Raw genomic sequence first — 27,503 nt, forward strand, 5'->3', positions numbered from 1 at the left:
TTTTCCATAGTCCACACTGAACTCCATGTGGTATTTAAAAACATGTTTCAAGGTCCCTCCAAAATTGAGGACCCCCACAACTCCAAACTCCTCCCGGCCCAACGCCAGACTTGAAAAGTCAAAACATCCCTGCATAGGGGGGTCTATCCAGCCCCCCATCTCCAAACCAAACAAGACTCTATCTCTCCAAATCTGGCTTTTTCCAGGTTCATTCGTCAGGTCCAACCACTCATGTTCCTGCTGGGCCACAGTTCCCTCCATCTCTGCCTCCCGGGGTCCAGCCACAACCTCCTCCTTCATCTGATCTGTCAGAGCACATTCCTGAATTGATTCCTGAGTGGGTTCTATATAGATACCCACTACCTGTCCAAAATTTCTGATCGCAACAGTTATCAAATCCGTCTTCTCATGTAACTGTTCCAATAAAGCACTTGTTTTGCAGAAAGCACGCACCAGAGCCTCTGAGTACATTGTTATACAAGGTCAGAAGTCTATTCCCACGATCTTAATCTGTTGCAGCTGCGACGCTCCCCAGTTCAAGTTTAATAACAGTTTCACAAGCTCCCTCTAGGGGAAGAACTTCTATTTGTATCCAGCTCTTTTCTTTTTTAACAGCAGATCTAACAACAAAGTTTCCTTTTTCAGATATTTTGTCAATATTTGTTCCTTTAAAGTGCAAAAGAGGACAATGGAATCACTATGTTTCTCTTCTTTTAACTGTCTGTCAAAAACATTTGTCTATAGTCAATGAACTTCCCAAAAACGTCTGTCCTGACACCCCGCTCCCAGGTTCAATACGGTGGAAAATTACTTTTCTTACACTCTCTTCTGCAGGTTTAAGCAATCCGGAAAAAATCCCCCCTCTTCTCCTGCTTCCGAAGGGGGTTCAGTAATTTTAGATGTTGAAAGTTGATCCTTTACAAACGATTTTCTACACTCTAGTTTGCCATGTCTTTGCTTTAATCTATCTACAAGAAACGGAAGGCTGACTTCCTGTTTAGACCTTCCCGCTTCAGTGCCAAATTAAGAGGAATTTCTTAATCCAATTTTCCGTTCTACTCACAGATCGTTGTTTAAAGTCCAATTGTCCAAATTTGATCTGCTCACGGGTAGTTGTTTTTGTAGCCAAATTGTCCCAGGAAAAAGGTAGCGCTCTCCGGCAACGGCTGTGTGGCTTCGCTCCACGGAAGAAGCAGTTGACTCTCAGCACCGCGCCACTAACCCCTCTTCGCTCCGGAACCCGTAATTGGGTTCCTTTACGAATTGGGGGGGGGGCGCAAAAGGTGCCCACCGAGTCCCATGGTCACAGGCTTCATCCGCCTGTGATTTTTTAGAGGGTCCCCGCTTCGCCATAGTGGAACAGACCCGTTTTCCGTGGAGCCAGTCCCTCCGGATCAGAGGGAATCCGCCATTACCGATGGCGCCACCCCGGAAGTCCATGATACGTCTTCTGGTGTGGTGGACGCATCATGGATGCCTCAAAACTAAAACATGTGGGCCAGCATGGTGCCCAGAGGAAGCAGCAACCAGGAGAACGAAGGGATGCTGAAAAGCACTGAGACAATGTGAATGCAAAGTTAAGTTGTTTTCTTCTTTTGGTTAATTTGGCAGCACGGAATGCGATTGTTTCCGAGCTAGTATTCGAAACTGGCGAATATTCAGCACAAATCTGCTCACTAATGAACGAGTGTTAGACTCTTTATATTTTCTGAGAATCCTCCGGAAAAATAATCTCTCAAAGGACCTGTGGATGGCATTCTACCATTGTACTGTTGAGAGTGTATTAACTTATCGTCTGTGTGTGTGGTTTGGGAACTGCACGGTCAGGGAAAAAAACAATGTTGTCCAGGGTTGTAAAGACTGCGGAGAGAATAAATGGGTGCACTCTTCCCACCTTGGATCAAATCTATGCTTCCAGGTGTCATAAGAAAGCTGCAGAGATAGTGCAGGACAGTGCACACCCTGGAAATGACCTCTTTCAGCTTCTGCCTTCTGGAAGAAGGTACAGGGTTATAAAGACTAGGAATAGCCGCCTGAGAAACAGGTTTTATCCAAATGCGATTTTGGTTTTAAACACAGTGTAAGGTAGTCTCTGTGGGAGTATATTGTATTTAATAATGGGGTATCAGAGTTTTTAGGGGGTTAACCAGGCTGGGATAGCTGGGATAGCAGGCTTGTTGGTTTTTGAATGTCTGATGTAGATTTTTTTCAGTTTCGTTGTTCTGTATGGGACAATGACAATAGAGATTATCGTATCGACTTGAGCCCTATGCACACAATATATTTTCTGCAGGTCAGTAGCCACTCCACTGTGCCTCTCACTTGCAAGATCTTCTCCGTGGTGTTCCAGTTTTGCCCACATTAGACAGAAATAGGTGTGCTGTCGTCGTTTTATTTATAATTGTTCTCATGCATAAAGGGCAGCACTGACAGTACGCAGAAACAAAAATCTCAAAGTCTACAAATTAAATAAAAAATGTAATAGGTAAAAGGTAAAGGACCCCTGCACGGTTAAGTCCAATCAAAGGTGACTCTTCTCACTTTCAAGCCAAGGGAGCTGGCGTTTGTCTACAGACAGCTTTCCAGGTCATGTGGCCAGCATGGCTAAACCATTTCTGGTGCAATGGAGCACTGTGACGGAAACCAGAGCGCATGGAAACACTGTTAACCTTCCCGCCGCAGTGGTACCTATTTATCTACTTGTGCTGGCATGCTTTTGAACTGCTAGGTTGGCAGGAGCTGGGACAGAGCAATGGGAGCTCACCCTGTTGCAGGGATTCGAACCGCTGACCTTCCGATTAGCAAGCCCAAGAGGTTCAGTGGTTAGAATACAGCGCTACCCACTCCCACAAAAAACAATATATGACCACAAAACCATTATGGAGGGGGTTCAAATGATACAGCATCTCTCACATAAATATCTTGTCTAAATCTTACCTTATGGTTCTAAGTGTACTCTAATCATTTGTCTAAGACATCACCCTGACATACCCTTCTTGCCACTTCTGGAAATGCCTCCTATTCTCTATTATCCATTTTGCATCAAATAAAGTCCCACCATACAGCACTAAAATCCTGTGGGTGTGCTTTTCATTGTATCAAACCTGAGGATAAAGTGTTTTCTCTCTCTCTGATATTGCTATACGCCATGTGTTTCCACACCAAATCTTCAAAGACACATTATCCAGGTTTTTCCATTGTCATGCTATTGTTTTTCTAGCTGCCAACAAAAAAAGCTTCATCAGAATCTTATGTTCTTATGTTCTTATTAGATCCTATAAATATTGATAAGATTTCCAGACAGGATTCTGTGCGTATGTTGGTGCAAAGAACAAACATATTTTATAAGGGAAAGGTAGTAAAAATGTTATCTGCTGCCTGAGCGTATCCTGAATCTATATCTTCTCCCAGTCTGGCTGATGGTACGAAATTGGCTATTAATTTAATCACATTTATTTAAACCCCTCCACAGTGAAGCCTGAAACGACAGTAAACTTTCTTCTGTGGTATTATGTAGATGAATGTTTGAAGCTTTTATGTTGTTTTAGTTTTATATCAGTTCCAATTTTAGTGTTATATTTTTGTGTTGTTTGGGGTTTACTTTTCATTTTTTAAAACCCCCAGCAACTGGTAAGCACAATATTGCTGGGCACCATTTTTTAAAAAGCTTATTCTGGGGGGGAGTTGTTGGTTCTGAGCCAGAAGAAAGGACCATTAGTGGTGTGACAACTGTCAGTCTCCCCCAGGCACAAGCACTGCAGCAACCTTTTTAATTGCCACAGGTTTGGCTGGGCCGACCACAACATTGTTTAGAGAGCCCTCACAAAAAGCTGCTGTTGTATAAAATAGCAGGCTGACAAAATAGCTCTAGCAAAACTGACAAGGAGTTTTCCTGGGGAACTGAAGTCCCTAGGTTAAAGCTTTGTTTCCAGCTTTTCGACCAGTTCACACCATCAAACTAATCTCTTGAAGAAAGGTCAGGCTAAGGATGGGCCAACCTCAACCTCATGTGGTCTATTTTTATTTTATTTTATGGAGCCAATGCATTTTAACTGTGGTAAAGAGCTCTCTGCAGAAGTCACGATCTGTGTTCAGTGATCCTGAATGTGCACCATGGTTAGGAAGGAACGTAAGAAGCATCTGGTTGGGTCAAAGGTCCAACATTCTTCTCAAGACTTCCCCAACAGGTACCAGGTGGTCAACTAGAAATTGGTCTGTAGTCTTTCTGCCCCACGCAGGGAAGTTGCCTATTTCTATTCTCACCACCACATTTTCCTTAGAAGTTGCAGCTACAAAGATGGCAACCAAGTCCTGCTCCTGTGGCCTGGTTCATGTTGTGTGCCTGCATGGGGAGAAATATCTCAGCATGAACCAGCTCTGGGTGGGTCCATCATGCAGTGCTGTGAAGTTTTGTTGCAATAGTGGATGGAGAGAAGCAGAGATCGAATGAACACACCTGAATTTCTTTCTTTCAGACTATGCAGAGTTTATATTTCTGGGCCTCTTCCTCCTAGAGATGTCCTTGAAGATGTACGGGATGGGGCCCCGACTTTATTTCCATTCTTCTTTCAACTGCTTTGACTGTGGGGTAAGCACTGCGCAGATAAGAAGCAGAACAGAACAAGTGCGAATGGCAGAGCGGGGTAGAAGATTCTCTGGGGAACTGCACTGATGTGTAGAAGATACTGGAAGGGGAGAGGGGGTGGAAACGTGGTGTTATTGTAACACCTCCAAGAGCCAAATTACCATCTTGTCAGTGCAGGAATTGGCGGAGGAATTACAGTCATTTGAATGAAACAGATTGTTCATTCATATATTCACTTCATGGAGTCCACAAACATGTCATAAGGAGGGCCTTTCTTCCAGCTCACTTTAAAAAATAAAATAAAAAAAAATTATTAAACAATTTCAACATAACAATTTCTCAATCCAAAAATTCAATTACATTATTTTTCCCCTTTCCCCCCTCCCTCCCCACCCCCCCCTGGACTTTCCTCAGCTCCCCTCTCTGGTTTCTTTGCACATATTGTTCTCTGCATATTATAAAATTGTCCATATCCTTGCCTTGTCTATCATATAGTCAACTAATAAATTTGTGGGTGTTTATTCAAAACCTGCCAAGGAGTCCAAGTCATTTTGTTGTCTTTTTAAGTAGATTGTAAAAAGTTCCCATTCTTCCTTAAAGCCACGGTTGTCCTTGTCAATGCAGTTTATATGTCAACTTGGCCAATTCCTAATAGCTCATCAATTTTTCTTGCCACTGTTCTTTCGTTGGGATTTCCTCGTTCTTCCATCCTTGTGCTAACAAGATTCTTGCCGCTGTTGTAGCATACATAAATAGATTTTTTATTTTTCTTGGCAGGTCTTGTCCTACAATCTCTAACAAAAATGCTTCTGGTTTTTTTGCAAATGCCATTTTAAACATTTTTTCAATTCGTTATATATCATTTCCCAATTATTATTTTTTTACTTCTCTACATTCCCACCACATATGATAAAAAGTACCTTCTTTTTCTTTACATTTCCAGCAAATATTTGACCCGGTTTTGTACATTTTTGCTATTTGTACTGGTGTGATATACCATCTGTACATCATCTTCATGTAATTTTCTTTCAAAAGAGAATAATCTGTAAATTTCAGACTTACTTTCCACAATTTTTCCCAGTCCAGCTCACTTTTTTAAGTCTCTTGTCAGGGAGACTTTGCCCTTCTGGGATAGCTGAGAGAGGATAGCTGAGAAGGTGGTTGAGTTGTTGGGTGGATTTGCTCACTTACGTCTTTCCATTCATAGGTGATTCAATTGCTTGTTTCTTCTGTATGTGTTTGATGACTCAGGTCACAGTGGGAAGCATCTTTGAAGTGGTTTGGACGATCTTCAGACCTGGAACCTCTTTTGGGATTAGCGTCTTACGAGCCCTGCGACTTCTAAGGATATTTAAAATCACAAAGTGAGTGAAACAAACGATCTCGTCCCTGTTTTTTTTCTAAAATGATCCCTGAGCAAATGTTACCCCCACTTTTCCTTTTGTCGCCCTGTTGTTCCTCCTTGTTCCATCAACAACCCAGTTTCCCCATCTCATTTGTAACCTATACTATTGATAGCATTTAATTCACCTGGCTAAGTAGCTAAACAAAGCTAAATAAAGAAAAATAAATTGGACAACACTGATCAAATAATGGAAACTCCCCTTCTGCCCCCGACACACAGGCATGCACACACCTGCTGGCTAACAAAAGCCAGCCCAAGTTGAAAGAGCATTGCAATGCTTTAGGAAGCATGCTACAGTAACATCTGGATTTTCCAGGTATTGGGCTTCCTTGAGGAATTTGGTGGTCTCACTGATGAGTTCTATGAAGTCTATTATCAGCCTCCTCTTCCTCCTTTTCCTCTTCATTGTAGTCTTTGCCCTGCTTGGGATGCAGCTCTTTGGTGGCAGGTAAGTAGATGGCCAGGCCATGTTTGCTTGTTTTTGAAATGCCGACCAGTATATCAGAATATTTCATAAAGCTGCCTCACTAGCTTTCACCAGATTGTTTATCCATAAAGCTACTTGCTTCTTCTCAAGCACTCTAAGGCAATTGCTTGCTTTATTCCTCCAACTTATAGTGGCCTATTTGTACTCAGTGCTTTTTTTCTGGGGGGGGCGCATACCCCGAAACATTTTGTGAATCTAAGTTTGGCCTCATTGAGGGGCAGTATTTCAATATGAGTAGGAAAACGAGAGTACCCCCCAAAAAAAGTTATTATAGAAAAAACAGAACTGTTCCTACTGATTTCTGGAGAGAATTACATGCCTTGGTTGCATGCATTCTCCGTGTCTGTAGGTTTTTGCTGCACAGGCATTGAATTAACTCATCGCTGCAGAATTTGGCTTTCCTAAGAAATGTTCCACCTCGCTTTTGAAGGGTTATTGCCTTCACTCCTGTAGAGAAAGACTTTAAAATGTGTAGGCCAGGCATAGGCAAACTCAGCCCTCCAGATGTTTTGGGACTACAATTCCCATCATCCCTGACCACTGGTCCTGCTAGCTAGGGATCATGGGAGTTGTAGTCCCAAAACACCTGGAGGGTCGAGTTTGCCTATGCCTGGTGTAGGCCATGTATCTGATCCCAGGAAAGCAGTGCTAGATCTGGACAGTGCTATCAGGGACCAAGAGCTGGAACTGAGGGTCTTACACAGATCCCTACTGTTCTCTATTGCTCCTGTTGCTGAATCTTGTTCATCTTTTCTACTATTTGCTCTTAACTTTCCCTCCATTCTCTTCTGCCACCTTGTTCCACGTGCAAAAAATACATAGAGAATTATATCGAATCTTGACTCTTGGTTGCAGAATAGAGTATACAAAGTAGATAAACATGTGCAGGAGAGTGGGATGCAGAAATACACACCACCTTCATCATATCTATGTGGAAATTACCAAAATGACAGGAGACGAGATAGAGGGGAGGACAAGGAGGCTGGGTAAATTAATCTGCTGGTGGGCCAGAAGAAGCAGCTTGTTATAGCTTGTTTTTTTTGTTTTTTTACTTCTTTACAGATTTAATTTTATGGATGGGACTCCTTCTGCAAACTTTGACACCTTCCCTGCAGCCATCATGACAGTTTTCCAGGTATAACTCTGGGGGCGAGGAGCCTGCAGCTGAAGACATGAGCTCAGATGCCTGTGTCCTTTAGTAATGCTTCTTGTTTAAGTAGTTGGCTGTGATTCAGGGCAGGTGATAGGAGAGACACGAGGCAGCCTCTGAAAATGGTAATCAAGTTCTCACCCTTCCCGTCAGCAATGTGTAGTGCAGCTTAGCGTGGGGAAGTGATGTCCAGGTCAAAATATAAAATTCCATGTCTGCTATGTGAGCAAAGGGTTAAGACGCATGGAGTTGCCTGTAAATTCCTAGAGGGCACTTTTGTGAGGCCACATCCTCTGCTTGCCCAGGCAGGAAGGAACATACCGTAATTCTTATTAATTCCTCCCGCCTGAGAAACACTCTCTTTCTCATCACGTAGCCTTAGGAGTAGGATGCACTGTCTATGTTCTTCCAAGCACAGGTGCCATCTTTGATCTGAACCATGTGTTTTGTAATCTAGAAGTATATTTTGCCTGACTTGTTTCACATTTTAAGTTGAGTCTGCAGCTTTATGTAAGCAAACAATATTTTTATGTCCTTGCATTAAGGACTTTGATGTTGTTATTTATGCAGAGGGATAAATAAATGGGAAGGTTCTATCTGCCAGAGGCAACCTGGATAATTACAGAAAGCTACAGAAAGTTTGGTCCCAAGTTTCCATGTGAATGTTGCAAAGGATGGTATATTTTTAACTCTGCCAAACTAGATGCTAATTTTACTCAAGTGTGTAAGTGGAAGGATAATTGATAAATAATATATACCATCCTGCCTCTCAAAGCTATCCCAACAGTTAGCTCATGTTCCTAACATCATTAAATGATGCATTTCCCAGTCCCTACGAGGCAACCACATAGGGACGCGGGTGGCGCTGTGGGTTAAACCACAGAGCCTAGGACTTGCCGATCAGAAGGTCGGCGGTTCGAATCCCTGCAATGGGGTGAGCTTCCATTGCTTGGTCCCTGTTCCTGCCAACCTAGCAGTTCGAAAGCATGTCAAAGTGCAAGTAGATAAATAGGTACCGCTCTGGCGGGAAGGTAAACGGCGTTTCCGTGCGCTGCTCTGGTTTGCCAGAAGTGGCTTAGTCATGCTGGCCACATGACCCGGAAGCTAGACACCGGCTCCCTTGGCCAATAAAGCGAGATGAGTGCCGCAACCCCAGAGTCGGTCACGACTGGGCCTAATGGTCAGGGGTCCCTTTACCTTTACGAGGCAACCACAGGCAGAGAAATTGTATTACGCATTGAAGAGTAACGTGTAATATCATGTGCACTTTGTGTGGAGAAGGCTGTCTTGCAACCAATCTGGTGGCCCTCACTCATCACTCATCTGTAGAGGTGTGTTGTTCTGTAACAACCCTAAGTGGATGTTTTACACATCCTTAGTCAACACAGGTCAAGAGCAACCCCAGAAAGAACAAAAACTTATGTGTGAGGAGCTCTTTTGAAGCAACCCTGCATACTTAACTTGTGTGAAAAAAAGGTAAAGGTAAAGGACCCCTGACAGTTAAGTCCAGTCACAGGCGACTCTGGGGTTGCGGCGCTCATCTCGCTTTACAGGCCGAGGGAGCCGGTGTTTGTTGACTAAAGCTGCTTCTGGCGAAACCAGAGCAGCACATGGAAACGCCGTTTACCTTCCCGCTGGAACAGTACCTGTTTATCTACTTGCACCTTTTGACGTGCTTTCGAACTGCTAGGTTGGCAGGAACTGGGACCGAGCAACGGGAGCTCACCCCGTCGCGGGGATTCGAACCTCCAACCTTCTGATTGGCAGATAAAATAGCCTTTCTTTCACTTCTCTGATCCTGTCGCCCATTGACTTCAGTTTCTGCAGTGGCTCCCTTTTGCTTTGACGTTCTCCTTTTCTTTATAACAAAGCTCTCCATTCCTCATTCACTCACCATATTCACATTATTCTATCTTCCCCTAATTCTGTGCTCCATAGAAGCGCCTCTCCTCTCCTTTCCTTTCCTTTCCTTTCCTTTCCTTTCCTTTCCTTTCCTTTCCTTTCCTTTCCTTTCCTTTCCTTTCCTTTCCTTTCCTTGCTCTTTCTTCTGAATCTCCCACAGCACTTACACACCTGGCTTGAACAGCCTAGTCTTCTCTGCTGAGAGGGATGTGTCCTCTCTTTCCCTTTAAATGAATCCTTTCTCAAAAATAACTCCTTGGAGCTAAAACTTTCAAGGAACACCACCTTGACATTGCAAAGACTCCTAATGAGAGCGAACTCTTCACTGTCTCTTCCTCAGAGCCAAGGTACACAGCCAACAGAGGGCCCTCAAACCCTCTGGACCATATTTTGAAAGTGTGCCAGAGGACAGGAGAGGGGGCTGTTCAGTTGCACAAGTTGAAGTCTGCTGTGTGAGCAGAACAGTAGAACTGGATATAAACCGGGCTGGACTTTGGTAATCTTCGGTGGTATGGTGCCCTGAGCGAGGCCAAATGTGGTGCCCCCAAATGGATCTTCTCAATGATGGATCTTCTCAATTTTGTGTCCCCTTGGCCCAGCACCCTGTGCGGGGGAACCACCTACTGGCATGTACTGGAAACTGTGTTTGTACTTTTTCTTTTTTATTTGGGAGGACCATTCGGAAATTAGAGTTTCCCCCATCTGCGGCCTAAAGTTGTTCTGTGCAGCTGATTCTGTAGTTTTAGCTCCCAGTATCCTTTTATTATGTCTATGTGTGGCGCTGTGGGTTAAACCACAGAGCCTAGGACTTGCCGATCAGAAGGTCGGCGGTTCGAATCCCCACGACGGGGTGAGCTCCCATTGCTCGGTCCCTGCTCCTGCCAACCTAGCAGTTCGGAAGCACGTCAAAGTGCAAGTAGATAAATAGGTACCGCTCCAGCGGGAAGGTAAACGGTGTTTCCGTGCACTGCTCTGGTTCGCCAGAAGCGGCTTAGTCATGCTGGTCACATGACCCGGAAGCTGTACGCTGGCTCTCTCAGCCAATAAAGTGAGATGAGCGCCGCAACCCCAGAGTTGGTCACGACTGGACCTAATGGTCAGGGGTCCCTTTACTTTACTTTTTATTCTTTTATTGGGCTTTTCTTTGCCCCCACTTCCAACCCGTCTTTTGTAAATTAGGCAGTAAGACAGTAAGGCCTCTGAGGAAGGACTGTACCCCTTTTTACAGTTCTGACTATTCTTTTGCCTTATTGTTATATAAGAAAGGCAGAATTTGGGGCCAAGGAAAAATGGATGGTTGGTTAGATGAAGGGAGGAAAAGGTGCCTTCCTTCTTTATTTCATTCCTTCCTTTTTTTTTCCTTTGTGTCATTTGTTTCAGTGATTTAGTAGGCTCTCCATAACTGAAACATCCTCTTCTGAAGTGTAAAATAAGGACGTTGTTATAAGAGCTGCTTGTTTGTTTAGATTTTGACAGGGGAAGACTGGAATGAAGTGATGTACAATGGAATTCGCTCCCAAGGTGGTGTCAGCTCAGGAATGTGGTCGTCCATCTACTTCATCATCCTCACACTTTTTGGAAACTGTATCCTTCCTATTGCTCTGCCATGATGGTGGTTCTGATGTGATATTTTGTAAATTTCAGCACCATGGAGAGAAGTAGCCTGAGAACACTTCTGTCAATGTTGCTGCATTTTCTTGGATTTTTAGAGTCAAAGAGGAACTGCATTACCAATCTCTACACCAGGGGTCAGAAACCTTTTTCAGAAGGAGGCCGGTCCACTGTCCCTCAGACCTTGTGGGGGGCCGGACTATATTTTGAAAAAAAATAATGAATGAATTCTTATGCCCCACGAATAACCCAGAGATGCATTTTAAATAAAAGGACACATTCTACTCATGTAAAAACATGCTGATTCTTGGACCGTCTGCAGGCCAGATCGAGAAGGCGATTGGGCCGGATCCAGCCCCCAGGCCTTAAATTGCCTACCCATGTTCTACACCATGGTTTGTTTGTACCAAAGTGTTGCCATGGTCGGCTGCAAAACAGGAGGGGATGGGAGGAAGAGTTGCAATTTCTCCCCAGGCAATTTTTCTAATCCATTTTTTTTTTATCTCCCACTAGGAGAAAAAAAATTCCTTTGTAAAAGTAGCAGGAGAGGCCCAATTTAAAAAATAAGAATACTTGGAGGGGGAGGGTTATGTATTCCCCACCCTCCTCCATCTCCCTTGATCCAGAAGTTGAATTTCAGTTTTTAAAAGCTCTGTGGTGACTGATAATGCATCTCCTGGCATCTTGTCTAGTTTGAATTTTATCTTGACTTGCTGCTTGGCCCAAATGACTGTCCTTTTAGACATAAGCAGCCCATCCCCTTCGCTCTGCCATATTCCTGAGTCTAGGCACCAGGAGACACTTGTAGAAGTGGTCCTGTGTTTGAAATCATAGCCCTTGGGTAGGTGAGGCTGTTATCATTTTTCTGTGGTTGGCAGGATCCCATGCCAAACTGACGATATTTGAAGGAAAGATATAAAAGGAAGATCACATGGGATATAACCACATCATTATGCTAAGTTTCTAGATTGGTATAGTGAAGACACAGAAAACTCCCCTATGATCATGTGAGAGTCCATCTTTCAACCCGTCCTGGTGCAGTATAGGCCCCTAATATGGGGGGGGGGGTGCTATTATCCTCTTCCACAAGGCAGGAATGTCTGCATGATGTCCATCCAGCTGGTCTAATCGGATGCTTCATTCACCCTCAACTCTTTTAGATACCCTGCTTAATGTTTTCTTGGCCATTGCTGTGGATAACCTAGCTAATGCGCAGGAGCTGACAAAGGTAAATCTAGACTTCTTTGGAAAAAGCCACTTTAGCTCCATCCAGACTGTAATATGTTCTTAGTGACACGGATATAATTTTGATGGGACACGATTTGAGCCCCTGCTCACCAGAGCAAAACCACAGAAGATACTGAGTGGCAAGTCCTCACTCTGGAATATGCGAGATTGTTTTTAAAAATACAGACCATTGGTCCATCTAGCCCAGCGTTACCTATATTGACTGGCAGCGAGTATTAAAAATGATAATAGATTACCACGGAAAACAACCCAATTAAAAAAGAGAATAAAGATTTAAAAGAGAATAAAGCAGCAAAGATCCCTGTAAACAACACAGTGCAAACAAGCAGTTAAAAGCATCCCTAAAGTTCCAAGGGAGAGGTGCCCCCACAAAGGAGGCCCTGTTCCTAATTTTTTCTCACTGCCTTGAATTCCCAGTACCTATTATTTTTCCTCACTGATTAAATTTCTGTGAGATGTGATTGGCCAATTCTTTCTGCAACCACGGCAAAAGCAACTGACATGCCTGGTTGAGTTTTGTTTTTGATCTCTCAACCTTTCCCTGAGACAGGAGGGCTTGTGGGGCTTGTGCAGGAGAATTTGCCAAGGGATCATTTCCTTTCAGGGCCAAACCGGGCACAACACCATTCATGAAATGACCATTTCTGCAAATGGCTTCTTAAAAGTAAATTGCTGGGGTGGGGCCCCAAGACAGATGGTGATCCTCCCTAGTGTGGAGGATGGGAGGCCACTGTGGTCCTGAGGACCTCACCAAAGTCTGGAGCCAGTGTGGTGTAGTGGTTAAGAGCAGTAGACTCATAATCTGGTGAACGAGGTTCACATCCCTGCTCCTCCACATGCAGCTGCTGGGTGACCTTGGGCTAGTCACACTTCTCTGAAATCTCTCAGTCTCACTCACCTCACAGAGTGTTTGTTGTGGGGGAGGAAGGGAAAGGAGATTGTTGGCTGCTTTGAGACTCCTTAGGGTAGCAATAAAGTGGGATATCAAATCCAAACTCTTCTTCTTCTTCTGATCTGGATTTTTCCACACTTTTTTTACTTTTTAAAAAGCCTTTCACACAATTGCTAATTGCATGTATGGCATTGCATCTACTTTGGCCCTCAGATTACCTGTTTGGTGGCAACGGTCATTCTGTTTATTGCAAAGGTCAGGGTTTATTACAGTCAGTGCTCTGAAAGCACCGTGCCCCAAATGTTATTTGTTTTCCTCCAAATCCTCTGGTATCTGACAGTGGAACAGTTATCATTAACTAACAATTATGAGTTGAGGCCATGCCAAGGAAGGCTTCACTGGGAATTGGTGTGTGACGGTGTTCCAGGAAACCACACGGGTTACAGTGAGCTAGCTAAGCAACCGGGCCGGTTCCCGCTCTCAGAGTGGGAATGGAATGATCCTGTTCCATATCTCCCATTTCCAGCACAGATTCATCAACTTGTACTTCCTGGACTCCAAGCAAGACTCTCCAGTGCAAATGTATCTCTGACATGGCTAATGTGGGTGTAATAGAGCGTAGTAATCGATGGCATTGTCTAATTTAACTCTGAAGCAGACAAATACGCATCTCCCCAGCAGGAGAGAGAGAGGGCCCCCCACAGTATTTTGTGCCCACATAATTAATAAAAATGACACCTAGAAGGAAGTGGAAGCAGAATGGTGGCGGTAACTTGCCTAATTCAGAAGTAAGCTGTAAATATACCAGCTGTGGAGAGGGCAGTGTCGTGCCCTCCTTCTGCATTGCTCCAAGAATCATCTTGAGGTTTGTGACTCAGTTCTAGCTGACCTACAGAAACAAGCACTGCTGAGGCAAAGCAGGGCAGATTCAGTAAGGTTTGGTAGGACCTCAGTTCCTCTAGTGAAGTCAAGGAAAGGAGGCAGTGCAGAGGACAGGCTGGTTGGCTAGGTTATCTCCCCACCCAGTGATGAGCAGGGCTCCTCTGGTCAGATGGGAAGACAGAGAAGAAGGTCTCCTTTTGGTGATGAAAGCCAGAAGCAGCTGCCCTAAGCTCTGAGGGATCCGAGACCCCAAGACTGTGACACTCAGAGGTGTTTGGAAGAAGAGTGGGGTGTAAGTGTGATAAACAATAATAATAACTTCAGAGGTGAAAGTAAATGCAACCTCCTTTCCAGGCCAAAGGACAGTGCCCACTCACCCACCCTGTTCCCAGGGAGCAACGCAACTTACAAGAAGCTCCCTGTTCAGATAATTTTTGCTATATGTGTATCCATGAGTGAGCAGTCCTATTTAGGGTCCACTCTGCTCACCCCGAAAAGCAGGAGGGGCTAGAAAAGGTGCCCTAAACAGAGTCTGCCTCCCGTTCCCCCCTGACTGGATTACCATGCCCAGTGGGGTCACCACCCAGCAGTTGTAAAAGACAATTGAAATTTGGAACATGGAATATACGGACTTTGTTGGATAAAACAGGTAATGAGCATCCTGAACCCAGAACTGCCATCATTGCAAGAGAGCTGTGTGCTGAAAATGCTTTTCAGAGCTTAAGAATGGTCCTGCTGGGACAGACCAAAGATCTATCTAGCTCAGCCACTGGTTTCCAACAATGCCCATCCAGTTGCTACTGGGAAGCCCAGAATGGGGCATGAAGGCAACAGCTCCTTCCTGCTGTTATACCCACCCACACATGCAGTTATCTAGTGATAGGAACTTTCAGCCCACAAACATGGAAATACCGTATATCTATCATTGCAAAAATCCAGTTGAGAGGCTTATTCTCCCTGAATTTGTCTAATCCGCTTTTAACTCCCCCTAATCCTCTAGTGGTCATCACTGTATCTTGTAGCAGCAAATTCCATAAATCAATTAGGAAGAGTGTGAAGTGTCCTGAGCCTGCTGCCAGTTGGGTGACACACACACAAACACAACTTCAACTTCTTGTTCTTTGCAAAAGAAAAGCTGGCTCATGATCAGTTTCTAGCTTCAAAAACAACCGCAGGAATCTCCAAAGCCTGTAAACAGAGATGATAGTGAAATGTCCATTTGTTTATTGAGTTCCATTTGTGAATCGCTTCGATTTAACAATAACACATAAAACAATTTCAGATATAGAACAGTTCAGATTAAATGCAGGGGCAACCTGGGATTTAAAAGACAAACAAACTCCACTTAAAAGGCTTGTTGAAGAAGGAATGTCTTTGACAGTCTCTGAGAAGACGATAAAGACCACATCTGCCTGATATATAATGGGAGGCAGTTTGAATGGGCAGCTGCCTCCATGAATGTGACTTACTTCCAAGTATCCATGCTTGGGACTGAGGTCTTAGGACTTAGAAGTCGGTTCCAGTCTGGTCACCTTCATGTGATGCAGTGTTGTCAAGATTTTTAAAAGCTTTAACTTCAAGAATTTGATTTCAAAAACAACTGGTTTCAGCTGAAAATTGGAGTCATAAGTGGTTCCACAGAATAAAAAAAAAATCCTTCCAGTAGCACCTGGAGGCAGTGAGAGATTTTACTTTCTTGGGCTCCATGATCACTGCAGATGGTGACTGCAGTCATGAAATTAAAAGACGCCAGCTTCTTGGGAGAAAAGCAATGACAAACCTAGACAGCATCTTAAAAAGCAGAGACATCACCTTGCCAACAAAGGTCCGTATAGTTAAAGCTATGGTTTTCCCAGTAGCGATGTATGGAAGTGAGAGCTGGACCATAAAGAAGGCTGATCGTCGAAGAATTGATGCTTTTGAATTATGGTCTGGAGGAGACTCTTGAGAGTCCCATGGACTGCAAAAAGATCAAACCTATCCATTCTTAAGGAAATCAGCCCTGAGTGCTCACTGGAAGGACAGATCCTGAAGCTGAGGCTCCAATACTTTGGCCACCTCATGAGAAGAGAAGACTCCCTGGAAAAGACCCTGATGTTGGGAAAGATTGAAGACACAAGGAGAAGGGGACGACAGAGGATGAGATGGTTGGACAGTGTTCTCGAAGCTACGAACATGAGTCTGACCAAACTGCAGGAGGCAGTGAAAGACAGGAGTGCCTGGTGTGCTCTGGTCCATGGGGTCACGAAGAGTCGGACACGCCTAATGGCTAAACAACAACAGCAGCAAGCACCTTAGAGACCAACTAAGTTTGTTATTGGTATGAGCTTTCATCTGCATGCACACTTCACGAAAGCTCATACCGATAACAAACTTAGTTGGTATCTAAGGTGCTATGGGAAAGAATTTTTTTGTTTGTTTGTTCCGACTATGGCAGACCAACATGGCTACCTACCTGTAACTAGAACTCTGGTTCCACAGGTCTCATCTTGCTCTGTGGTTACCTCTCCGATAATTCTGTTCGTGAAAGTTGAATGTGATTTTCAGTCTTATAACTAGGGGTTCCTGGGTTGCAAACTGGAAATGCACAGTGTCCCTTTGAATTCCAGGATGCACCGAGGAACAAGGCACCCATAGCTTTCCTGGGCTCTGCTGTCTGCTCCCTTTTCCTGCCTGCTCTAGCACTTTAGTACTTAAGCTGTTTAACAGAGCACTTGGAGAGCAATGGTGGTGTGATAGATGGCAGAAGCCTGTTACATCTGTGAATTTAATGTGACCATGCAGACCTCTGTGTTGCAGCCTGGCAGCTGCTCTTATAACAAAGCTCATAACATGTGAGAAAATAGTAAATTATGCTATGTTCCCTTTTAACCAGCTCCTTTGTCTTTTATTTAGGATAAATAAGGTATACTATTCATTGTATCAAATTGTAGATTTCAACAGAAGTCTTATAAAGTTCATCGAAAAAAGCAGAAGACCCAGTGGATCAGTTCATTCTATAGTCAGTTCATGCATAAGGTCCATACATGTATGTGTCTATTCCACCTGTCTGTTCATAGAGTCCAATAATCCACATGAAGGTTTGTTACAGTTCCACAGAATCCTTTCACAGAGTCTAAGACAAGGATTTCCGGAATATTAGCCTTGTTTCGCCATCCTAGGCTTCATCAGTAGTACAGGCTCAAATGTAATATGAACTGACTATAGAATGAATGAACTGATCCACTGGGCCTTCTGCTTTTTTCGTTGAACTTTATAAGACTTCCGTTGAAATCTACAATTTGATACAATGAATAGTATACCTTATTTATTCAAAAATACAGCCGGTTATGTCTTGTGTGTTTATTGAGTATGTTTCACGTAACCATAGGTTTGTTGTTGTTTTGTTTTTTTATTTAGGATGAGCAGGAGGAAGAAGAGGCTTTTAATCAGAAGCACGCCTTGCAGAAAGCCAAGGAAGTCAGTCCAATGTCTGCTCCCAACATGCCTGCTATAGAGTGAGTGGCCTCATCCATCATAGGGCACCCTCTCCTCACCCCCTGAAAACTTGTTACGGTCATGCCGATTGCATTCACATTCAAAAGAAAGAGAAATCCCTCTGTAGAGCCTAAAGCAAATTTGGTGGTTACCGCTCAGGTGAAAGATCTGAGAGGTTTCAAGGAAAGCCAAAATACTGTTTAGTTGAGGCTTCTACATTTTTCATGTGGCTTCTGCGCATCCTTAGGTTACCACCAGAAAGGAAAATATGAACTTGATTTGGAGGTTCCTCTTCAGATGATGTGGAAACTCAACGAGGTTTGATCAGAAGAGCAACATTTTCCCAGAAGGTTTTTGCATATTCTTAGCACTGTGCAGACACCTCAGCAGCGTCAAACTTGCAAGCATTCGTGCAAAGCTAGGAGGGGAGGGATGCAGGAAAGTAGCACACTTAGCATCACAGATTCATAGGGCTGGAAGAGTTTAGATGGTTAAAAGCAGTGTGAAAACGAAAACGTTCTTAGTTCATCAAGTTGTTGGGAAGGTTTTCTCCATTCCAACACCAGCATCATTTAAAAAAAAGGAGGGGAGAGATTTGCTCCATCATTGAGGAAATTAATCCTAATCATAGCCACCCCGGGGGCTGGATGCGGCCCAATCACCTTCTCAATCTGGCCCACGGACGGTCCGGGAATCAGTGTGTTTTTACATGAGTAGAATGTGTCCTTTTATTTAAAATGCATTTCTAGGTTATTTGTGGGGCATAGGAATTTGTTCATTCCCCCCCCAAAAAAATATAGTCCAGCCCACCACATGGGCTGAGGGACAGTGGACTGGCCCACGGCTGGAAAAGGTTGTTGACCCCTGACCCCTGACCTAGAACTTGGTCTCCAAGTCCCTTCTCTTGACATGTTTGCTTGTCAAATCTGCTAGATCAGGTAGGATTCCTTTAAATGGGATCACACCTTTCCTGAAGGTGCATTGAATTGTTCTATCCCAATGGCTTTCCATTTGGCAGCAGCCACCATGTGCAGGCTTTAGCCAGAGAGCTGGCCAAAATACTTTGTCCAGAGAGACCCTGAGCCCATTCATATGTTACTGGGGTGGTAGAGTTGCCCTAGCACAGCTTCTCCCTTCTGGCCGCCTCCCAGCCTGTGAGAATGTCCTCATTTCACACTTGTAAGCCAGAATGTATTGCATATCTAGCTTCAGTGGCCCTGGTGGGAAAGGGATGCTACTCTGCAAAGTGCCCACGTGATGCAGTCTACTCATGGGATGCAAATATTTTTACATCAGCTGTGAGGTGGGGAAGCCAAAAACAAGGCTCCAGCTCTGCAGCATCAACTATGTCCCGCTGCTAACCTGCTGCCTCTAATGCTTCATGCCTCTAGGGCACAGGGAAAATGCTGGAATTAAGAGTATCTTTAGGAAGAAGCGTGAGGGTTGAGAATAAAGATGCAGTTAGCTACTCCTATTCCATTGCAGTAGATCACTCCACCTTTTAAGCAGAAATAAAAATGCTGCAAAGCGAATTTGAAGAATATTTAGTGGTGCTGCTTCACTGAAGTCCTTCTAGCTCAGGGGTCAGCAAACCTTTTCAGCCATGGGCTGGTCCACTGTCCCTCAGACCTTGTGGGGGGCCAGACTATATTTTTTTTTGGGGGGGGGGGAATGAATGAATTTCTATGCCCCACAAATAACCCAGAGATGCATTTTAAATAAAAGCACACATTCCACTCGTGTAAAAACACCAGGCACACCCCACAAATAACCCAGAGATGCATTTTAAATAAAAGGGCACATTCTACTCATGTAAAAACACGCTGATTCCCGGACCATCCGCAGGCCAGATTGAGAAGGCAATTAGGCCGGATCCGGCCCCTGGGCCTTAGTTTGCCTACCCATGTACTAGCTCTTGGGAACTGGGTGGAGAGCCAAAACTTCAGGTGGGGGTTGTGATATGCAAAAGCTCCCTTGTTTTATGAGAAGCTCTGAACAATGGCAGTGAAGGAAAACCGGTCCATTCTTGGTTGCGGCAGCAGAAGTCCCAGAAGTAACAAACATCCCAATTGAATGTTCCACGGCTATGCTAGAGTAAGGGTGCTTCCATGCTGAAAAGCACGACAGATTGGATGCTGATGTATGAAAGGATGGGAATGTCTGCATCTTGGCGTGTGTGGGCCTGGATATGGGGGAGTGCTGGCCACAAGGATTTGGCGCATGGTGATAGTCTTGGGTGCCCACAAGCTTCCATCTCTGGTGCAAGGGAGTGTTTCCAGGTGGATTGGTTTGTGGTTTGTATGTGGATATGATGTGCTGTATTTGACAGGCTGAATTTCATGGGTGCTCACAGATTAAATGGGTTTTGTGGGATTGCGTGTAACACAAACGTGTTACAATATATGTGTGCACATTGCAATATGTCCATGCTATCATACATGCAAAGGTCCAGGGGGGAAGGGGGGAGCAGTCGTCAGTCCCCCACCCTCCTCAGAACGGTGTATCTCTAGTTATTATGAGGAAGTAAAACGGAATCATAAAATTGGTCTTAAAATCCACTATCCTTTTTTTTTGTAATGGCAAAAATCAGCCTTCAAATATTACACAGGAATCTTACCATATGCATACACACACGTTTTGCTGAAATATACCCCCCTCACACGCATTTTGAATCTTGAAATGATGCCCCTGTTTCTGCCACTCCTAGTACAGAAAAGCCCCAATCACCATGGGCTATGGACTTGCATATAATACAAGATTTTAGGCATATTTGTGTCTTTCTTCACGGTTGAAGAAACATTGTGGTTTCTGCTTTTGATGTCTTCATTCTATGGTACTTCGCTATTCATGCTATCAAAAGTGTTGGTAGGGGCTTGATTATTCTCCAGTGGCTGCACTCCTTCCATGTCTTCTGTATTCTTACGTTTCCAGAATAGCAAGCCAAGTAGCAACCACATTACTCCCATAACTTCAAAACCGGGCCTGTTTCCATTTCACATATCTTTTCAGTTCAATTTGTCCGCCAGAGAACCCCTGCGTGTCTACCACAAAGTTCCAGTGTACTGTAGAGTATTCTGGAGTGTGCTCACACTGCTCATCCAAAACATGGACTTGGACTACTGCAATGCACTCTGCATGGGGCTACCTTTGAAGGTGACTCAGAAACTGCAATTAATCCAGAATGCGGCAGCTAGACTGGTGACTGGGAGCAGCCGCCGAGACCATATAACACTGGTCCTGAAAGATCTTCATTGGCTCCCGGTATGTTTCCGAGCACAATTCAAAGTGTTGGTGCTGACCTTTAAAGCCCCAAGTGGCCTTGGTTCAGTATACTTGAAGGAGCGTCTCCACCCCCATCGTTTTACCCAGACACTGAGGTCCAGCACCGAGAGCCTTCTGGCGGTTCCCTCACTGCAAGAAGCCAAGTTACAGGGAACCAGGCCGCCCTCGGTCGTGCCGCCCTCCCTGTGGAACGCCCTCCCACCAGATGTCAAAGAGAACAACAACTACCAAACTTTTAGAAGACATCTGAAGGCAGCCCTGTTTAGGGAAGCTTTTAATGTTTGATGTATCACATTATTTTAATATTTTTTGGAAGCCGCCCAGAGTGGCTGGAGAATAAATAAATAATAATAATAATAATAATAATAATAATAATAATATTACAACTTAAAAACAAGATTAAAATACAACATTAAAACATTGAAACATTAAAACATTAAAATGCAGCCTCATCACAGGAGGAGAAAGGAAAAAAGAAAGAGGGGGAGGGAATCAAATTGACTCCAAGCCAAAGGCCAGGTGGAACAACTCTGTCTTACAGGCCCTGCGGAAATGAATAGGTAATGAAGGAAAGACCATACATGGTATAATTCGTATTGTGTTGTCAGATTGGAGGAAATTTATGCATATGTACTGCTTTAACAGATAACAGCTATGTATATTAAGCAGGCCCCACCTTTTTGGACTTGCTCAGCTTTTGGAGAGTGATCCCACTGAGCCATTCTTGCTAGCAATAAACACCTTTTGTTTTCTCACCGCCCAGATCTCTTTACCAGCATTGCTACTGGCCGTCCTTATCTTGAAATGCTGGGGATCACCTCAGGTTTCAGGTGGGCAGAAGCATACACCCTCCCTCTGAGCTTTGACCCTCAGCCCACGCAGCTCTCTGTGCATATAAGCAAGTGTAGAGCAATTATTTTCAAGTACCTAATATTTTGTATACTGGCCATTTCCTAGCTGTGCAGAAGAGGATATCCTCTGCTCTCCTGTGTTCATATTTAATGTCCTGTACAGTGGTATCTCTGGTTACGTACTTAATTTGTTCCAGAGGTCCGTTCTTAACCTGAAACTGTTCTTAACCTGAAGCGCCACTTTAGCTAATGGGGCCTCCCGCTTCTGCCGTGCCGCCACGCGATTTCTATTCTCATCCTGAAGCAAAGTTCTTAACCCGAGATAATATTTCTGGGTTGGTGGAGTCTGTAACCTGAAGCATATGTAACCCGAGGTACCACTGTACTTGAGTGAGGTGTGGATTATGAATGACATCTGTGCACAAGTGATAGACCACCCCTGGCTCTCTGTTTGAGCATCTGTGGAGTTGTACGCCCTGGGAGTGCGGAGACTACGTGACAATGTCATAGACTGAACCCATGCGTTTTTCTTCCCCAGAAGAGACAGGAGGAGGAGACACCACATGTCGATGTGGGAACCGCGCACCAGCAACCTGTATGTGTGCATGTGACTGCTTGTTGTGAGAGGTTTTGTGTGTGTACGTGAAAGACTTGCTTTGTGAGGTTTGTGTGTGTGTTACCTTGTGTTTGTGTCGTGTGAATATGTATGTTGGTACGTGTGCGAACCAACCCCCTGTGAATTAGTGTGGGCCTATAATTTGTGCGTGTTATATTTGTACAAGTGTGTGTGTGTTCGTTCGCATTGTGTGCCTCTGGGTGGTGGTGCGATGTGTACCTAGGAAGCATCTTAACATCACTATCAGGGTGTACATATGTGTGTACATTTCTACACACACACACATTTCTCTATGTATATTTGTGTAGGCAAAATTAAGTTGTACGCTGTGGGTGTGGGTGCTTGCTGACATGTGTCAAGCAGTATGTGTGTGTGTTTTGTGTGTGTATGTATGCCTGCGTTGGTACGTCTGTCTGTTCACAGTGTTCCTGTGTGCAGTTTTTATAATATTTTATAAACCCAACAAAACACCCTCAGAATAGTCCATGCTACAGACAGGCGTTCTCGTGACAGAAATCTCACCGGAGCTTTAAGTCCCTTTGGAATATCCTATCAAGAGAAACGGCCGTGAGACTAGATGAACATTACATGCCAGAAATGACGGATAGGTCAGTCAGTACAGAATGAAGCTCTCAATTTCAAGGTCATGGGTTCAAGCCCCAAGTTGGGCAAAAGTTTCTTGCCTTCCAAGGGCTAGATGGCTCTTGTTCTCATTTCCAACTCCACAATTCTACGAAGAAAGTTTAGCTTTGTGAGTGATGGCACACCTTCACTAAAAACGCTCAAGCCCCAAGAATCTCAAAGCCAAAATCTGGGAATATTGGGCAGTTTGATTCTCTGTGCATTCACTCACAAGTAAGTTGCCCTTTGTGCCATGGAGAATCAGTTTGAATGGCAGCCTTAGTGGGTGGGGGTGGTAACAAGAGATGAGAGGCACTACTCAGCTCTCAAGATAAGACTTTGGGTCTCTAACTGGTCTGGGGTGGACTTTGCTCCCAAGTCCCAGTGCTGAGCAGCTAGAGCAGGCTTCCTCAACCTCGGCTCTCCAGATGTTTTTGGCCTACAACTCCCATGATCCCTAGCTAGCAGGACCAGTGGTCAGGGATGCTGGGAATTGTAGTCTCAAAACATCTGGAGGGCCGCGGTTGAAGAAGCCTGATCTAGACATAGTGGCTTAACTGAGGCTTGGCATTGCATGCCTCCCCTTTCGCTGTCCCTGCCTGCACCCAGAGCATGGGTCCCACTGCCCTTCCTTCCCCTGCTGGCTGATCCTCACCCCCTGCAGAGCCGTAATGGAAATGTCCCATTTGCCTTCTAGACGGGCCGGCTCTGTCTGGCCCCTGTTCTTTCACGCAACAGCACACAAACGAACATGGCTGTTTGCACATGTTTCCTTGCTCAACTGAACTGCAGGTTTATTTAAAATTAACGTACAAGCAGACTGATGCCATGTACTTAGGCTATATGGTGGGGGCGGGGGCAGGTAAAGGGACCCCTGACTGTTAAGTCCAGTCGCGGACGACTCTAGGGTTGCGGCACTCATCTCGCTTTACAGACCGAGGGAGCTGGCGTTTGTCTGCAGACAGTTTTTCCGGGTCATGTGGCCAGCATGACTAAGCCGCTTCTGGTGAACCAGAGCAGCACACGGAAACGCCGTTTACCTTCCCGCCAGAGTGGTACCTATTTATCTACTTGTACTTTGACGTGCTTTCGAACTGCTAGGTTGGCAGGAGCAGGAACTGGGCGATGGGAGCTCACCCCATCACAGGGATTGTTAAAAAAAGAAGCTTCTTTGTTTTGGTGATTGTGTCCTGTTTCTTTATGTGCATTCCCCTGTCGCTTGGGACATGTGGGGTGGGGTGGTTTGTAGTTATCTGTGGATCTCATACAAGTGGGCCTGATTCTCTCCAGATCCTGCAGATGGTGTGATTTTCGAAGGGCTGAGAAATTCCATTGGCTGGGCTGTCTATTTGTGAAATGCAGGGGAGCAGAGAATCAAGTCTCCGTATGTGATGTTTGAATGGTGGCAGGTGCATGCTGTATGTACTGGTTTGTATTCTTGTGTTTCTGGCAGGGCGCAGGTGGACTGAACCCCTTTGTTTTCCTTTCCCAGGAGGGAGAGGAGAAGGAGGCATCATATGTCTGTGTGGGAACAGCGGACCAGCCAGCTGCGCCGCCACATGCAGATGTCCAGCCAGGAGGGCATCAACAAGGACGACCCTTCTCTTCTCAACCCTCATGCCAACGCTTTTCGGAGGAGAAGGCTGCTGGAGAACAGCGGCCTCGAAAAGAACGAGGAGGAGCGGACGGAAAGGTCAGAGCGGGCAAACGAAGAAGGGCCGGCCTTGCAAATCCCAGGTTCCAATCCCTGCCCAGGCAGCAAGGAAGACCAGAAGAGCGCGTGGCACCACAAATCCTTCCACGGGAACTGTGATCTGAATGAGCAGGAAGGCGGAGCAAGTGTGACCTTTGAGGACAGGGCCCGGCTCAGGCAAAGTCAGAGGCGTAGCCGACATCGCAGGGTGAGGACGGAAGCCAAGGAGAACAGGTCAGCCAGCCAAGAGGCTGGCCCCGAAGCGGTCAGCCCCGCAGAGGGAGAGCAGAACCAGGAGCAGAAGAAGAACGAGGAGGAAAAGGAGGGCTTGATCGAAAAGGAGTCGGTGGTTGGCGAGGAGCTGAAAAGGTAAGGGCGCAAGGGGAAACCAAGAACACTCATGTGGGAAATGATATATAATGAATTGAAAAAGATGTTTAAAATAATGTTTGTAAAAACAAACAAACCCAGAAATCATTAACTGGCCATGCTGGATCATCATTGGGTGGTGGGCAATGAGAATTTTTACACGTTCAGATGATGTAGGAATTACAACAGTATTAGCTTGGCCATAGAGTGTGCAAACTGCTGTTTTGGCATGAAGTAGCTGTCAAGTTGGCTGAAAGCCAGAGCCAAACCACCTGGCACAGAAAACAAGAGGCAGGGGGAAAGCGCTAGGACTGAAGAGAACATGATAATTCATCTGCAATTTTTATATATATATTAAAAAATCAGATATTTTTATTGTCCCATAACAAATAAAGTTCAACAAAAACATCTCTCTCTCTCTACAATGCAGAAGCACATGCGGAATTTTTTCTTAAAGCTGGCAGGCTTATATTATTATAAATCTGTCTTTTGTGTATGAGTCTTTTCTCTTTTGAATTCTCGGCTTGTTTCTTTGTGTGCTAGTTGAATTACTTTCAGAGAAGCCGTTCTGTGCGGTTTGACACCTTTTTTTTTGGCATCTCTTTCTAAGCAAAGTTACACAAACACATTTTTAGTTGGCCATGAAAACAGTGCCCTCTCAGATTCCTAATTATTGGTCTGGCCATGCTACACGTTGCAAGCAATAATTTTTCGCTGCCCGGAGATGCAGGGATGGAAAGTGTGATAGATGGATCTGTGTATTTGTCAAACAAAGCTGCTGAACACAGACTCAAATACGCAGCCACCCCCATCTCCTCCTTCCCTTCTCGGCTCTTGTGCCTGTCGATTATGTATGCTGCAAACCCATTGCTGGCCCCTAAGACATGTTGCTGCCTGAGCAGGGCCAGCAAATGCCCCCATCCACCAAACCAAGATGCCCAGTTACCGTGCATGGGACACAGGTGGCTCTGTGGTCTAAACCACTGAGCCTCTTGGGTTTGCCAATCAGAAGGTCGGTGGTTCGAATCCCCGAGACAGGGTGAGCTCCCGTTGCTCTGTCCCAGCTTCTGCCAACCTAGCAGCTCAAAAGCACACCAGTGCAAGTAGATAAATAGGTTCCACTGTGGCGGGAAAGTAAACGGCGTTTCTGTGCACTCTGGCTTCCATCGCGGTGTCCCATTGTGCCAGAAGCGGTTTAGTCCTGCTGGCCACATGACCTTGAAAGCTGTCTGTGGACAAACGCCGGCTCCCTCGGCCTGAAAGAGAGATGAGTGCCGCAACCCTATAGTCACCTTTGACTGGACTTAACCATCCAGGGGTCCTTTACCTTTACCTTGCCCAATTACCCGAAGGCCGGGAAAGTTATTTTGGTACACGAGGCCAGAAATTCCACTTGCATCAACCCCAGTCTCTGGCAGTCAGTGAGGAAAGTTCACTAAGAATGTAGTCAGTTGTTAAGACTATCTAATAAGGGCTGAAGGAACCAGAATGGTTTCTGAAGCCAATGTACTAAGAGCCTCCGCAGTCTTTGAGCCTCACCCTGGCAAGCTTCTGAGCAACTGGAGCTGGCAAACTGAAATTAGCAGCTTTCCCTCGAATCTGAATTCTAGAGTTCAGTCAGGTCTGACCTTAAAGGATGGTCCTAGAATCTGGATCCTGGTCAGGTGTCTGGTTGCTTGCAGCACCCACAATTCACCAGCAACATACCATGAAGCAATATATTTTTAGGACCCTGGAGATCTTGAAAATGGTGATTGAGGACAGGTAATGGAAGGAGATTCAGAAGTGGATGGGGTCTCCTCCCAGTTTTGTTTCTGGGACGTTTTGCACATTCGCAGTACGTTAGGACTACCATATATCTGGATTTTCCCGGACATAACCGGGATTTCAAAGGCAGAAATGATGTCCGGGGGAAATTTCAGAAATGTGGCGCTTTGTCCTGGATCTTAGGCAAGTCAATTGAAAGAAAGCTCAACAATTTTTGGGGTCTTTCTAGAAAAAGTTCAACAACATTCGGGGTGTCCTGGTTTTTACTTTCAGGTTACTTTTAATTTGATTTGTTGTATTCTAACAGACTAAAATTCAGCATTAACAATCCAAGCACTTAAGGGGGGTGACTGTTTTTTTATATATGCTTCTGTGTGGAATGATTGTTCCAATTTCTGAAATCAGGAGGTGTTAATTATTCTGGTTTTAATTAAGTTTGCAATCAAATGGTGTGAGCTGAGTGCAGATGTGCCTAAAGTTTCTCGCTCTCCCCTCCTCTATTTTTAAACCAGCCCACAACTTTCCTTGGCAGCTGCTATAGTTTAGGGGAGGGATGCGGGTGGCGCTGTGGGTTAAACCAAAGAGCCTAGGGCTTGCTGATCAGAAGGTCAGTGGTTCGAATCCCCATGACAGGGTGAGCTCCCGTTGCTTGGTTCCTGCTCCTG

The 27,503-nt window shown here is 44.9% G+C and overlaps 1 protein-coding gene across 1 annotated transcript in view; it reads left to right on the forward strand.

The window, feature by feature from the left end:
* The window catches only part of CACNA1E (calcium voltage-gated channel subunit alpha1 E), a 434,559-nt gene that overhangs the window by 319,617 nt on the left and 87,439 nt on the right, over positions 1-27,503 (forward strand). Inside the window, exons 14-23 of the mRNA XM_081010251.1 lie at positions 4,476-4,588; positions 5,837-5,949; positions 6,307-6,438; positions 7,540-7,612; positions 10,996-11,113; positions 12,301-12,368; positions 17,562-17,659; positions 22,311-22,367; positions 24,502-25,071; positions 26,800-26,821. Of these exons, the coding sequence (XP_080866377.1) occupies positions 4,476-4,588; positions 5,837-5,949; positions 6,307-6,438; positions 7,540-7,612; positions 10,996-11,113; positions 12,301-12,368; positions 17,562-17,659; positions 22,311-22,367; positions 24,502-25,071; positions 26,800-26,821 (1,364 nt within the window). The remainder of the gene's footprint in view (positions 1-4,475; positions 4,589-5,836; positions 5,950-6,306; positions 6,439-7,539; positions 7,613-10,995; positions 11,114-12,300; positions 12,369-17,561; positions 17,660-22,310; positions 22,368-24,501; positions 25,072-26,799; positions 26,822-27,503) is intronic.

The sequence above is a fragment of the Podarcis pityusensis genome, assembly GCF_964106645.2.
Source record: "Podarcis pityusensis genome assembly, chromosome: 6".
NCBI classification, from domain to species: domain Eukaryota; kingdom Metazoa; phylum Chordata; class Lepidosauria; order Squamata; family Lacertidae; genus Podarcis; species Podarcis pityusensis.